Raw genomic sequence first — 15625 nt, 5'->3', positions numbered from 1 at the left:
CTAGGAGAACTTGTTGGATGCAATTAGTGAAGGTACTCAACCAATCAACATTTACGAAAGCCCTATCCAACACTGCAGCAACGTTACCTCTCTTTCTGTTGTTACTCCAAGTGAATTTTCTTCCCGAAGAAGGCACTTGGATCATGGAGGTGGAATCAACCATAGCACCAAATTCCACTGCTGCTCCCATACAGAACCTGCCCCGCTCTCAATGCTCATGGTCAAAGAGAGTGGCGTTGAAATCTCTAATAATCATTCTTGGCCCTAGCAAAGGACCAAACATCAAATCAATCCAAAGATTTCTGCGCTCTGCCCTGAGGCATTTAGCGTGCACTGCCAAGATAGCGACAGTGCCTCCTAGCCAATTTAACTGGAAAGATATCTGCTGTTCAGACATCGAAGTGATCACTGGTTTTGAAAGATTTTTTCTCCACATCACCCACAAGTTGGGTTCCTTATTATCCCACACATTATGGATGAGGTCAGGCTCAAATCCCATCCTACTAAAAATTAACTTTGGAAAATTTGAAACATCTATCATCGGCTTCACAATACAGATGATGTCTCGCATATGCTCAGAGGTTAAATTCCGAAGAGAATCCCTTGCAGAGGTCGTTTTCATTCCCCTGATGCTCCAAAAGAGATCTCTCATGGTTATAGGTGAGATGAGTTTGATTGATCAGCCCGAGATGGAGCATGATCCTTTGATTGCGTTTTCTTTCCCTTCTTCTTTTGTTGGACAGTCCATCCACCCTGGGATTCCTCCCTTTGCCTAGCCACCCTATCCACCATGGCCACTCCATCTGTTACATTCGTTGAGGCCTTCCTGGGGGTCCCATAATCGCCGCAAGGGCTCCATGAGAAGCAAAACGTAGGCTTCTACGATATCCATCGGTTTAACCATCCATAGGTGGGGCGGCATTGGTATTTCACCTCTTAGCTGGTTCAAGTCCAGAATCATTTCCCACCATGGGCCGGATAAAAGAAGGGTCGGCCCTGTCATCCTCCATCCGGTCCACCTCCAAGATAATTTCCACATTTGCATTGGATTCAAAATTGGAAAGAGAATTATTGCATGAAGTCAATCCCACCTCAGTCTCAGTGCTCAATGGAGAAACTCTCCTTGATTGAGGAGGGATAACCTCAGCAGATTGACCTTCTATATTTGTTTCCTGAATCTCCTCCTCGCCTGAGGATGAATCGGCATCTTCATCACTGCCCCTTGAGGAGGCTGCTTCGCCAGCACCTCCCTCCATGGCGGCACTATCATCATTGTCATTGGTGGAACTCTCCCTGGATCCCTGCCGTGGTGATTCAGCATCTTCCACACACCGATTTGGGCAATGCTCACTTGATCTCAATTCTTGCCGAAGTTCCTCATCCGCAGTGCCAGGAATGCCTGGATCCTTTTCCTGCAAAGCTGCCTTTGCATCGGCAGCCTACTTCTCTCTGCAAGCTCCGATTAAGTGACCCGTTCTTTTACAAAAACCACATCGACCAATATGATCTTCGTAAACAATCTTTTGTTTGAACCAGAACAAGGTATCAATCCCTGGCTGTTTCCTTTCTACTTGAATCTCTTCAGGTCACAGGTTGCCCACCTCAATTTCGACTAGCACCGGAGCGAAATTCCCATACAACACCTATTTTGTCCGTTGGTCAATTGCTATCGGTCTTCCAACCGCCTTTGCCATGGTCAATAGGACCTTTTTATGCCAGTATTCCAAAGGTAGTTCTGGGAATCTAACCCATACAAGGGCTTTGTTCACCATCCTTTCATTAATGTTGAAATCAATACGCCACCACTGAAAGCAAATGTATTGGCCCCCCAGTTTTACAGGTCCTCGCTTCCATATTGATGCTATATCTCTCTCCGATTCAAATTGGAAGATTGTAAACCCCTTTCCCATTGGGATCAGCTTCATCTTCCCCTTTAAATTCTAATCCGTCTCTACTTCCTTCCAAATATCATCAAGGGATACATATCTAAAATTGAGTCTTCCTACCAAGGCCAATCGGTATTTTTCTAGTCTCTCTTCATATTCTTCCTGCTGGATAATCACCTTTGTTGAGGACCCAGCATAAACAGGATCGGGCAAATCCTCAACCGCGGGAAAGACACTACCCACTGCCCTGGCATAAGATTTTGTGCCTGGGGCATCAGGAACAGTAGATCCTTGAGCATGGGCTTCAGGGATCAACGGAGGCCGCGGGCAGACAGTAAAGCCCCAAAAATCTGTAATGCGTCATTGCTTTCCCCTATTAGGTGGTCGATCTCCATGGAGATCATCATCTTCAACCAAATGCACACCATTCCCAGAGCTTCTCTCTCGTAACATCTTCTCTTCTAATCTTCGCCCCAACAAAGGTTGTAGGTGGAAAGATTAGCCTTCTTTTGACTATAGAATAAACTTTCTTCCTTTCTCTTGTGATCCTAATTGTAGCAAAATATCTTTTATTTTTTCTTTTTTTAATTTTTTCTCGCTGTTCTCATATGATATTCATTGATTTTGGGACTTTGATTCCCAGCTCAGTACCTTGGGCTACCCTTAGTCCCTCCATACTCGGGTCTTTCAAAGGCACAAAAGAGCAAAACAGTTACTGGAATCAATTATGCATCAGGATCAGCTGGCATCCTCCAAAATTCAGGAAAAATATTAGTAAGTTCTTATGCTATCAATTTTTTTGATAGGGGCGGCCGAGAATTCTTGGGCTTCGTTGAACATATTAATCATTCACTATCTAAAATTCGAGAAAAATCTCTAAATGTTGACTGCAATAAGGCTTAGAGAAATGAAGATTTTCTAGGTTCTATCTTACCTAATGGGTTTGTTATGCAGGGAATGAATATAGATTGAAGAAACAGATCAAGTTTTTCCAAGAGACAGTTAACCATTACTTGCCAAAGAACTTTAAAACCAAGGAAGAGCTTTTGAAGTACTTATCCAAGTCCATATTTGTGGTAGAGATAGGCAACAATGACTATTTGGCAAACTATCTCCTACCAGCATATTACAATACTAGTCGCCTATACAGCCCGGCGCAATTTTCTGGCATCCTCTTGAAAAAACTCAAACAAGATTTACAGTTACTGACATAATTAAATACATCAAACCTTGAATTTTGAAACTGATTAATAAGATTTTTTAAGATCATATTTAATCTCAATTGTGGCTATACAATTGCAGGATCTTTATAATTTGGGAGCCAGGAAGTTTGTGGTATTCAATATTGCCGCTATTGAGTGTACACCAGCAGAATTACACAGCAAAAACCTAACAAGTGGATGTGTTGAGGATGACAATCAGTTAGTGTCCATCTACAATGAAGGCTTCCAGATATGTTACAAGAACTAAGTGACACCCTCAATGGTTCAACTTTTGTTTTGGTTGACCTTTATGGAATCATCTATGACTTGAACCAAAACCCTTATAAATATGGTCAGATTTTCTTACTAATTAACCTTTTTTTTTTCTTTTTTAAATGATCAAGCTTTCCAATACTTGATCTATTGATCTCCTTCTAAGGTTTATAACTGACTAGAATTCTAATGTTGCAGGGTTCAATAGTAGAAGCCCATGTTGTGTTATAGACTATGCAACTTCTAGGTGCCAAGAAGATGTTCAACCTTGTGTAAATAGGTCTTCACATATCTCCTGGGATATAGTACATCCATCTCAACAAACAAACTTGTTGCCTGCCACTGGTTGCTTCTTCGGTTCTACCCGGTGTACTCCAATAAACATCATGAAGCTTACGCAGAAACATTAGGGCACTACGTTTTATATATGTACTGGTTTAAAAGCTCATGAATTTTTATTTTTTATTTCGGAATAAGGCACTATTTATACTTACATTAGAGAATTCTACACATTGTAGCAGCATGGATGATCAAATATTCTTGTATTCATTTCAAGAATAATTTTTTTTTTCAAGAGTACCAAAATAAGTCATATAACATGAACAAGTAGGGCTACAAAAGGTTCAGGTTGGCCGAGATTTTGAATACACCAGCCCAACCCAAGGTCCCCTAAGCTGGACCAGGGCACTGTCCTGTCCTAACTTGGGGCCTGAAAATTTCAACTTGACCTGTTTTGGTCCATGCATTCTCATCTGCTGATTTTTTTAGGCTTTTTTGCTCAATGTAGTTAAAAATGGTGATCTCTCGCATAAATTTTGGAGCTTAGGAGTATCTTGCCTTCTTCTTCTTTTCCATTTTTTAATTCTTGATTTATTTAAGAAAGAAAAAGAGAGAACAGAAGGATGAGGAAGAAGAAGAAGACAAGATGAGAGTGCGAGACCCGGGGCCCGGCCAAGCTGGCCCCAAGGCCTCAACCCTAACTTGGCCTAGCCCTGATGTAGGGCCAGAAATTCCCAGCCCTGACCTATCCTCAAGGCCAGGGTATCTCAACCAAGCCTTGTTCAGACTTAAGGCGGGCTCTGCTCCTGCATTGGGAGTTAGGAGTCTCAATCCATCCCTTTATTACTTGAAAGGAAGTCTTATTGGACCCCTTCGGGAATTCATTCTTCTTGGCGGCTACCCACAGTCGTTTGGGACCGGGGATTCTACTGAAGAAAGGGAAAGAATAACGATTTTGATGAGCTATTCTTCCCTTCGGCCACCAGATTGTTTTGACCAAACCAGATCTAGGTCTTCTTTTCTGGATCGCCCCCACGGGGATGCCCATTCAATTCTGATAGCAACTGTACCCCTATGAACAAACATTCCTAAACATGCTCCATTAACTTAAAAATACAGTGCCAAATGAAGAATACGGGTCGGAACATCCCCTAACCTTCTAAGTAGAGATGCCGAATTGGAGAACGAGGCGGGTAAAGTATTTCTTGATAACCGAGTAAGAGGGATTATAAGTGCCTGACTTGAACTACATTGGATAGCCTTAGACTGGGTTCACACAAAATTGAACATATACTAGGCCACGCGCCAGCACCCAATATTAATGAGTTTCTAAGCCCATTTTTTTCTAGCTAACTGTTATATTAAGGAAAATTATTATCGTAACAAGGGTCTATTATTTATCTAAACATATAAGACATCAACTATCCTCTTAAAAACTATGATTAAGAACACTATTGAGAATAAATTTATGAGGATAAATTAAAACATAATGGAAATTAAACTATCATACTTTTTTTTGGCTAAAAATATTGAACCCATGTTAAATCACTTCGGAAAACTTTGTAAGTTTAATTTGCTTTTCTCAAAATATTGGGAAAAAATGGTTAGTTTTTCTTCATCTTCACCTACGAGAAGAGAAAATCTCCTCTCCATTGGTGATGTGACATTATAATCTGACTCCATTTTCTATATTTGCACATCAAAAATACCAAAGAGAAGGTAGAACTCTGACCCTCTATTCTAATCATTGAAATAACCCTTCTCATGCAAACTAAATTAAAGGGTTCAGATCTCGATGAAGAGGAGATTTTCTATGGTGAAGATAAACTGAGTCCAAAAAATTGAAAAAAATTATACTGACCTCATTTTTTTCCCCTTCTAGAACTAGTTTGCTGACTCTGAAACAACAGAAGTTGAGTCATTGAGTCAACGTGCTTACTTCTCTTGTCAGGTTAGGCCAACTCATTCAATTGGCTGAATCTTGTGAGGAGAATTAATCATCGAGTCTGCTAATTGATTCTTCATGCATTTTGAAAGCTTCAGAGGTTGATTTCACAATTACATTTGAGTATTTTTAAACCATTAATCTCGATCAAAACTATTTATTTAGGCTGTGTTTGGCTTTGCTTGCGGAGTTTAATCTTAATTTCTAGCGGTCCGAACTTTATGATAAAGTCATTGATTTTAGGTGTGCAATGAAGGAGTTAGATGAGTGTATTTGATGATCATGATTGTTAAATGAGCAAATTTCATTCCTCTCCTCTGGAGTTTTTATTTATTACAATATCCTCTCCTACGAAGTTTTAAATTACATCTTTCTTTGATGTTATAGATTATATCAATTGTACTAACACCGTGAACTGTTCATCATTAAGTGATGACACAAGATGTACCATTTCATTTTAAATACCAAATTACCTTTAATTTAACATAAGATTATATGTTTGCCCTCCATCAGAAAGCCCAATTTTATCTTCTTCCTTTGCTGAAACCAACATCTCATTCTTGATCTCACCTAGCGGCAAGACTTTATGAGTCAAATTAGAACAATTAAATGATTACACGTCAAATTAGAACAATTAAATGATTACACGTCTTCAACATTTTTTATTTTTTATTTTTTTTATTATTATTTTTTTTTAAGAACGTCTTCAACATCTCATTCTTGATCTCACCAATCAGAGACCTACATAACTCTAAATCCAATAATCTCCCAATGATCCCGTGTCTTTGTCTCTTCTTCAAGCTGCATCTAAAAGCACACAAAGAAGGCTCTCTTAAAACGTACCTTCAATAGATATAGATTGAAGCCAAGTTCAAGATCTTTGCCGACAAATGCAGGGCTTCACCATTGAAGCTCAGAGAGACATCTCTGCTTGCATCATTTTCCCGTTTAATCTGGATTTAGAACCATCTTTTCCATAATAATTTAAAAGAAAATTATCTTGTACCACCCCTTCTAAAATTTATTTGAGATACCACCCTAAAAAATAAAAAATGGCGTGTATACACTCTTTTTTAAGAAAATAATTACTCTTAAATCCATTCCATTAGCTCACATATATCAAGTAATGGCGTGTCACGTTTGAAATCTTTGAAATAACAAGTTTACCCTTCAAGGGCAAACTTGTTATTTTACCCTCTTGACTAATAAACTCATCTCCCTTCTAGTCTCGATTGAACAGTACAGAATAGAAAACGTAGGTCTCGGTTGAACAAGTGAGGAAGAGAGACCATTTGAACAATCCATTCAATCCGTCATGCTACTCTTATCTCACAATATTGCTTAAATTTTTGTTTGTTTTTCTTCAGCAAGGATGCAAGCCACTCCAAACTGGTAAAGAATTCTATGGCTCTGAGAGAAGAACAGCATCCGAGAAAAACAGTGATCTGGTATTAGGCTATTAGCAGCCCCAGGGTAACTCAAGAAACCTCCTCTTAGCTTCTGAAAATACATTATCACAATTTCTTACAACATCCGATGAAAAAGGTAGTGTGGTAGGGAAATATGATGACATCAATCTTTCATGAACCCATTTCCCCAACAAGTCAAACAAAATTAGTACTTAAAGCATGAGAAATAATAACACAAAACCCTTAACCCAAAACAAGAAGATATAACCCATAGAGAAATCCAGAGACCAAATACCCAGACTCTATAAATTGCAGAAACAGATAATTTCATAGGAATTAGATGCACAAGAGACAAGCAAGTATCAACTGAGACAACATTAAATGACCCCAAAAAAGAAAATAATAAAATTCCCTTTTTTTTCCCCCTGATCTCTTGATCATCATTAGTGTCATCATATCATCAGTTTCTTCTTCCTTTCCAAGCCCTTCCCGTTATGATGCTAACGCATCGTCCTCCTATCTTCTACCATTCCTCCGCAACTTGGCCTCCATCCCTTCTTCCACCTCTGCGCATCTCCAACTGCGCACCTGTTATTCCGCCACTCTCATCCCCAACCAACAGAACTCCAAAGATGAGGCCTGACTGGGGGGATTCCCTCCCCAACAGTTCCTCCATGGCCTCCTTCTCCACCCACTGCTCGCCGCTTCAGCCCCTGCAAGACCAACTCGTCGCCACCATTTCCATCCTGCTAATATACTCGAATGCGACGAGTCCAACACCTCTACTGTGGATTCCGGTAGATGGGTCACCTTCCAAATGGCAGCACCACTACCTGCTGCAGCTCCGATGTCTCCTACCTTCAATCTTGTGAAGCCTATGGTGGCTCAGAATAACTCACCCCACGACAACTCCGCCACCGGGATAGTTTGGGGGCAAGGATCGGAGTTTGATTTTGAGAGTGGAAGGGTGGCATACATCCTTTTCCTAGGGTTTAAAATGAGAAGCATTTTTTATTCGTATTTTGTTTTAGGGTCAAAAAGGTAAATTTCATTTGTAAACTAACGGTGTTAGACTTTAAGGGTGCGTTTGCCATTTTTTTTTTTTTTTAGGGTGGTATCTCAGATAAATTTTAAAAATAGGGGTGGTACAAGATAATTTTTCTAATTTAAAAGGAATTTGAATTTGGAGGTGCTACACCTCCATCTCCTGCTTCTTCTTGCCCTTGCTACCCAGCACCACCATCCCTCCTACACTTTTCTTCTCTTCGCCTACTTTAGAGGGAGGGGAATTGTTCGATTTCTTACCTTGGAATCTGCTGGAGATGAGAGAGAAGTCGAGAATCAACTGCTTGGATTTGGAGTTTCCAAAACTCCTTCTGCCAAGGTGACGATTTCGACTTTAATTTGCAAGGTTCTTTTAGTGATTTGAGGATACTATGTGTGTAAAAATGTCATTTGACATGTAACTTTAATAATATTAAAACCACAGAAGATGGAAATAATGTAAAACTTTACAAGAGAGGAGACTGTAATAAATGAAAACTCTACAGAAGGAGAATGTAATTTTCTCTTGCTAAATTAGAGAAGTTTGAAGTGTTAAGTTTAGACATAAACATTGATTTTAAACCAAACAGTAAGAATAACCCAATCTGATCATTGATCTTTGAATCATGGAATAAAGAGTGACATGGGAAATTAGAATCATGACAATTAAATGGAAGAAGTTCAAATTGCTAAGTTCAGCCATAAGATTTTTTCCCAAGTCAAGCCATCAGAACCACCCAATCCTTTTTACAATAATAATAATAATAATAAATAAATAATAAAAAACCTCACCCATTCCATCCATTCCCCATATCATGCATTTATATGCATCTCATTTAATGCTATGACAACTAACAACCAATATTGAAGGGAGCCAAAGGAAAAACGTGAGGGGTTCATTAGTTTTTCCTTTTTTCATTCAATTAGCATTGAATGAACTACAGTGCTAGGTCGGTGAGTAGTTAAATGGTTTTTTGGTGTTGCGGACCCCAACTCACTTAGAGTCTATCCTTCTTACAAAATTCATTTGGCCCATATCACTGCAAGAGCCAATAGGAGCATTAGCTGAATAAAATGTGAGATTTTCGCGTTTCATGAGGAGAGGGACAGTCACCCCAGGTCTCGCACAGGTCGATGCTACCTCTTACACTTTTTTTCTAATAATTAAATACCTACTTAGAATGATGGATATTAATTTTTAAACTTTTTTCCTACTTCATATTGAATAAACTATCTAAGTGATTGCTGGAATCAAATCGTCCCAACTCTTGAGCATTGCTAGAAAATCAGGTTTTAATTCACAGGAGTAGCCAAAGTCGAGTGAAAAAAACTATAAAATTTGATCAAGTGTCATGAATCATGAGTCATGAGAGAATCATGATTCATGAGAGAATCAAGAGTCATGAATCAACAGTCAACAGTCATGAGTCATGACCATTCCTTTTGATTTTCTCTAATTCAATGGTGTCTTACAGATGTGGTTTTAAATATTGGTTTAGGATCACTAAAATCGTTTGGATTAGAGCAATCGAGATCAATTAAGACCAATCTATATATATATATATATATATATATCATACTACTATTAAAATGTACGTACTCCCTGTCTTTGGTATACTTTTTCAAAAAGACAAAAAGAACCATCAACTTCTGCATAAAAAGCTTTCCAGTGGGCCAAAAAACCCCTCGAAATGAAAGAGAAAAATAATAATAATAATAAAAAAAAGGTTGAGCAGAAAGGGGAAACTAATTATTAAGTATTAAAAGAGGAGAAATCTTCATAATTAGGAATCATGGACACAAAAAGGGGAAGGTGGAGGTAATTGGGGATTTTATTTTAAATAAATCCCTAACAATTAGGAATTAAATCTTGGGCACATAATAACACACAAAAGGTGGAGATTAAAAAAATCCCTAATAATTAGGAATCAGATCGTGAGAGTATTATTTGGAGATGGATAAATAATAGGCAGGTTTAAAAGGAAATAAATAAATCTCTTAATGCTTTTCTTTTAGTGAAGATTACCATCTTAAATTAAGGAGTGTAATGGGTCCTACCACTATGCCCATGTCCATGTGACTTGTATCTTATTCCATTAACCCTTTTTTCGATGGTTATGAAAAGTTAAATCTCTTAGTGCCTTTCTTTTAGTGAAGATTACCATATTAAATTAAGGAGAGTAATGGGTCCCACCACCATGCCCATGGCCATGTGACTTGTATCTTATTCCATTAGCCATTTTTTTTACGGTAATTAAAGCCTTAATTCCTCTTGCCATGTCACCTCGTAGTTACCCCTCATATCGCTGGCGTTCCGTTGTGTGCTTTATTTTCAAAAATATTTTATTATTACTTTTTTATATGGAAACTAAATATTTAATTTCCGTGCTAACATTAGTAGAAAAAGTGCAAACATTCGATTTTAATTTGTCCCTTTATTTTGTTATTATTATAACCATAAACCAATCTCATCTATTTCCATCTACTTTTGCTTTCCTTAATTGTAATTACCAAAAAAAATCAAATATTAAAAGCAAAATAGGGAATCTTAAACGGAGAAAATGAAAGGTTTTGCAAATAACAGAGTTCTCTCCCTTCCTTGCAGCCCTTGACTATATATACTAAAGAGAAGACAAAAGAGCAACTACAGATTCACTAACACAATGCTTCTCAATTTCAAATACTTCACATAAGAGAGAATCTCCATGCAAGGTCATACTTTACTCTTTACCTATCTATTTTTTCAGGAATCTCTTTTGTATTTTTATTTTCTATGTAATTCAATTTTTGCTTTTTAGTGCCTCACCATGATTTGCAATTCTTCCCGCGCTCTAACCCTTTGATGATCATGAATAACAACATTGCTCGATGGGTGCACGAGTTAAATCATTTTAAGTCCAAATTATGATTTGCAAAATCTCTGGTTTGCCATTATTTTGAGCCATCGACCTTTTGATCCAAGAGTTGCTATTTCTAACCTTCCTTGGTATAATTATCTTCTGATCTTATCCGATAGGAGCTTTGGCAGCCTTAGGCATCTGGTTGGTTGGGCCCCATTTTGATTTTAAATGGGAAATTGTTATGTGTTGATATGAAATTTGGTTTCTCAGGAAATGCCCATGATGCAGAAACACGAGCTCTCAGACAGAAAGTATGGAGTAATGTCATTGGGCAGGGAGTGTAAACGGAGAGGGACAGTGAGGTGTGGGAAAGGGGCCCGGTGGCAGGGAGAGGGTGGGGCTCGAAGGAAAGGAGTGGGGAGAGATGATAAGTAAGGAAGGGGTGAGGACTGAGATAATAAACAGGGTTTTTTACTCTTTTTTTTTTTTTTTAATAAAGTGAAACAAGACCAAATCCATTCCAAACGCTTTTAGGGAAATTCCTAAGTCCATTTCACGGACGATATACTCAAATACTATTTTACATATAATCTATTAGAAAACTAAATATAATGAGCAAAAAGAACATAACTAATCATTAAACCCCAAAATTTGGAAAAAGGTTTGGTGGTATGTTCATTAAAATAAACAGAAGGCACAGTAAGATAAAAAGAAAAAAAATATGCAAATGGAGGGTCAGGTGATGCTAAATACAATAACGTACAAAAAATATGAAGTTGTGTGGAATTCCTTAAATGGGTAATCAAACTTTATTTTCTAATAATCTGTCCCATCATTTCATATATAGACCTATGCTTATTATTTAGCGCAATACTGGGCAAATGACAATATTTTTTATAATGCTCTCCACATCCAAGATACGTTTGAGAATATCGCGGAAATATTAATTGGCATATTACTATAGCAATAGTAAGGAATGACGTCTTTGATAGTGAACATAGCAGGGGTCGATGTTCAGGGATCGATTGGGAAATGGTAAATGTGTCACTATAGCCTACCTTACTCATATGAAATCCAAAGCAGCATCCAATATCATCTATATCTCAGTAAAAAAAAAAATTTATCTCAAGTAGGAGACTAACCCCATGTGCATTTGCACGTGTCTTTTTACTAGTATATATATATATATATATATATCTTCCACCCGTACAACTTGAGGGTAAAAAATTAAAGAAAAAAATATTAGACGTAAAATCAGTCCTTCAACCCGATCCAGGGAAATCCAGATTAATATGGTTATGTGTAACCAAACCCGATCCAAGAATCAAGATTTCAAAGCTTGCTTACAGCTCCTACCATTATGGTAGTTGTGACAGAAAGTCACAAACTATCACTAAGAATGACGGAGGAAAAATTTTATCTATAATCAAGTAATTTTTTTAATAGATTGTGTTTTTCTAAGGCCACTTCCATTCTTTATAGCCCATCGCGACCCCAAAAGGGGGAGATGTGGAGAGAGAGAGAGAGGGGTCCCATCTGAATTGTCCCATTGGCAACCATTAGTGAAGGAAAAGTTAGTCCTTTTTTAATCAAATAGAGTCTATATGTGTTGGTTTCTTCGGGGAATTACATGTTTGGTTTGAATTCCAAAGTAGTATACCCATAGAAAAGAAAAAATGGAAAGATTTGAGTTTTTCTGGACTTCACTCGCCACCGTAAAGTGTTTTTTCAACACATAGTCATAAATACAATTTAATTTTTATAACCTTATTTCAACTACCAAAGGACACTATTCGTTGGAGAAATATAATTAGTCTCTCCTACTTCCTATAAAATTCATTTGGCAGTCCATCACAGATAGAATTCAAGAAAACATGATCAAGATGACCTTTCTTATGTTCCTCCTACTTATCTCACTTTGCTTATTTCCTCAGTTCTTCTTAGCAAACTGCTCAAGTCCTCTTGCTCCTGCCTTATATGTATTTGGAGATTCTATTGTAGATAGTGGCAATAATAATCTCCTCAATACATTTGCAAAAGTGAATTACAAACCATATGGCATAGACTTTCCAGCTGGTCCAACAGGCAGATTCACTAATGGCAACACTTTTGCAGATTTTTTAGGTAAGTTTGGTAAATGGCGGTTATGAAACTATGCAGTGATATATCAACAAGATTAGAATTTCGGATAGGATTCCTCTCCATAAAGTCCAGAGATCAAAGAGTGATCCCAAGATTGGAAAGATCTAGGCATGTGTTCCGAGGTCACCCCAACCATAGGATCACTCTCTGGTCCCTGAACTCTATGAAGAGTCCGATCCTAGAACTTTGCTTTCCTTTCACACTAGTCTTGTGATCCTAGTTGTAGCTTACTCACTTTTCTTCTGTTTTTTCAAGCTTTTCTCAAATGAGATATTCATTGATTTGTGACTTTGATTACCAGCTCAATATCTTGGTTTACCCTTAGTTCCTCCATACTTGGGTCTTTCAAAGGCACAAAAGAGTAAAACAATTTCTGGAATCAACTATGCATCAGGAACAGCTGGCATCCTCCAAGAATCAGGAAAATATACAGTAAGTTCTTATGCTACCTAGTTTTAAATTCACAATGTACGTGAAGTTCATGGAGTACTTATCTAAAATTCAAGAAAAAATCATTGAATGTTTACTGTAGTAAGGCTCTTAGAAAGGAAGATTTTCTAGAACTTATTTATCTTACCTTATGGGTTTGTCATGCAGGGAACAAATTTGGATTTGCAGAAACAGATTGAGTTTTTCCAAGAGACTGTTAACCATTACTTGCCAAAGAACTTTAGAAGTAAGAAAGAGCTTCAGCAGTACTTATCCAAATCCATTTTTGTGGTAGAGATAGGCAACAATGACTATTTGGCAAACTATCTCCAGCCAGAATTTTCCAATACTAGTCACCTATATAGCCCGGCACAATTTTCCGGCATCGTCTTGAAAAAACTCAAAAAAGGTTTACAGGTACAGACATAAACACATTAACCCTTGAATTTTGAATTTATGATTAAATTTAATCTCTATTATTGCTGTACAATTCCAGGATCTCTATAAATTAGGAGCCAGGAAGTTTGTGGTATTCAATATTGCTGCTATTGGGTGTACACCAGCAGAATTACACCGCAGAAACCTAACAAGTGGATGTGCTGAGGATGTAAATCAGTTAGTATCCTTCTACAATAAAGGCCTTCCAAATATGTTACAAGAACTAAGTGACACCCTCAATGGTTCAACTTTTGTTCTGGGTGACCTTTATGGATTGACCTATGACTTGAACCAAAACCCTTATAAATATGGTCAGATTTTCCTACTAATTAACTTTTTTTTTTAATGATCAAGCCTTCCAATACTTGATCTATTGATCTCCTTCTCATAGTTTATAAGTAACTAGAAATCCAATGTTGCAGGGTTCAATAGTAGAAGCCCATGTTGTGTTATAGAGACTGGAACTCCTCGGTGCCAGGAAGATGTTCAACCTTGTGTAAATAGGACTTCACATGTCTTCTGGGATACAGTACATCCATCTCAACAGGCAAATTTGTTGATTGCAACTAGTTGCTTCATCGGTACTACCCGGTGTACTCCAATAAACATTCTGAAGCTGACTCACAAACATTAAGGCACTACTTATCTACTTGTATATGTAGGGGAGTGGGGGGATAAGGGACTATTTATGCATATTTTAGAGATCTCTATACATTGTAGTAGCATGGATGATCAAATATTCTTGTCGCCATTTCAAAAATAAATTTTTGAATCAGTTTTGCACTTAGCAACTATAAAAGAGCCCAAGCATGACTTTGATGATTACTCCCCAACCCCTTTTACATGAGAAGGCATTCCAGTCCCTGTCCATGGTAATAACAAAGCAGCCAGGGGTTGAAGTCCATTCATGAGGTTTGTTAGAACAAACACTAAGAAATATGAAAATAAACAGATAATAGATCCGCACAACACAGAGATTTAACGAGGTTCACACACCAGTGTGGTGTGCTACATCTTCGAGTGAAGAAGAAGATGTTTCACTATGCAAAAGAGAAATTACACTCAAGCAGCGGCGAAACAACTCGCTCTGAAACCCTAGCTCGAAACCCCCCCCCACAAATTACAATGACTTACTCAACAAGACGATAGAATAGTATATACTCCAAGTCGTGGATCGACCCATCGAGTCGCAGTCAATCTGGTCGAACCACACCGTAAAGGCTACACCCCCATACGAGATCAGTGTTGGGCCTCTACTTCCATCACAAGTCTCAGAAAACTTCTCATTCGGGTCATCACCAAAATATGTTGGAGAGGGTCAATCTTCAGAACAGATCAAGAATTCCAGACAAACTTAACAATGAGGTGTAGAAAGGCCAATATTTACTCTTATTGATAAAAGAAAATGTGTTATACAAGGATAAAAAGTAAAACCACAAATCAGTTAAGAGATGTGAATGAGAAGAATCCTTGTCTGATATTTTAAATCATGATAAACATGTCAATTTTATCATGTGATGAAGGATGAATATGTGGTTTTAATAATCATAATCATTGTTCTTTTACCCCCAAAAAAAAAAAAATCATAACAACTTTTCTGGGAAAATTTCTTATGCTAAATAATTTATTTATGAGGTCTAAGAGACGATCTATCTAAGATTAGGGGGGCGATCCTTAGTAATGGTGCCCCTTTCCTCTTCCTTGGACTGATATGTGTACTAAATGCTCATACGATAGA

At 37.8% G+C, this 15625-nt stretch overlaps 1 protein-coding gene across 2 annotated transcripts; it reads left to right on the top strand.

Moving 5' to 3' along the window:
* Positions 1 to 12730: 12730 nt before the first annotated feature.
* LOC122061059 (GDSL esterase/lipase 7-like) lies at positions 12731 to 14651 on the top strand. 2 transcript variants are annotated; one of them, XM_042624225.1, is made up of 5 exons: positions 12731 to 13002; positions 13322 to 13452; positions 13618 to 13866; positions 13946 to 14198; positions 14310 to 14651. In XM_042624225.1, exons 1-5 carry the CDS (start codon positions 12753 to 12755, stop codon positions 14519 to 14521), a joined length of 1095 nt encoding a protein of 364 aa, XP_042480159.1. In that variant the 5' UTR covers positions 12731 to 12752; the 3' UTR covers positions 14522 to 14651. The 2 variants fall into 2 exon arrangements, with proteins under 2 accessions (XP_042480159.1, XP_042480160.1); XM_042624226.1 differs by having other exon boundaries at positions 13946 to 14064; positions 14310 to 14452.
* Positions 14652 to 15625: the final 974 nt, after the last annotated feature.

Source organism: Macadamia integrifolia, chromosome 14 (genome assembly GCF_013358625.1).
Source record: "Macadamia integrifolia cultivar HAES 741 chromosome 14, SCU_Mint_v3, whole genome shotgun sequence".
Taxonomy (NCBI): Eukaryota; Viridiplantae; Streptophyta; class Magnoliopsida; order Proteales; family Proteaceae; genus Macadamia; species Macadamia integrifolia.
This window is presented reverse-complemented; position numbering and strand designations above follow the sequence as displayed.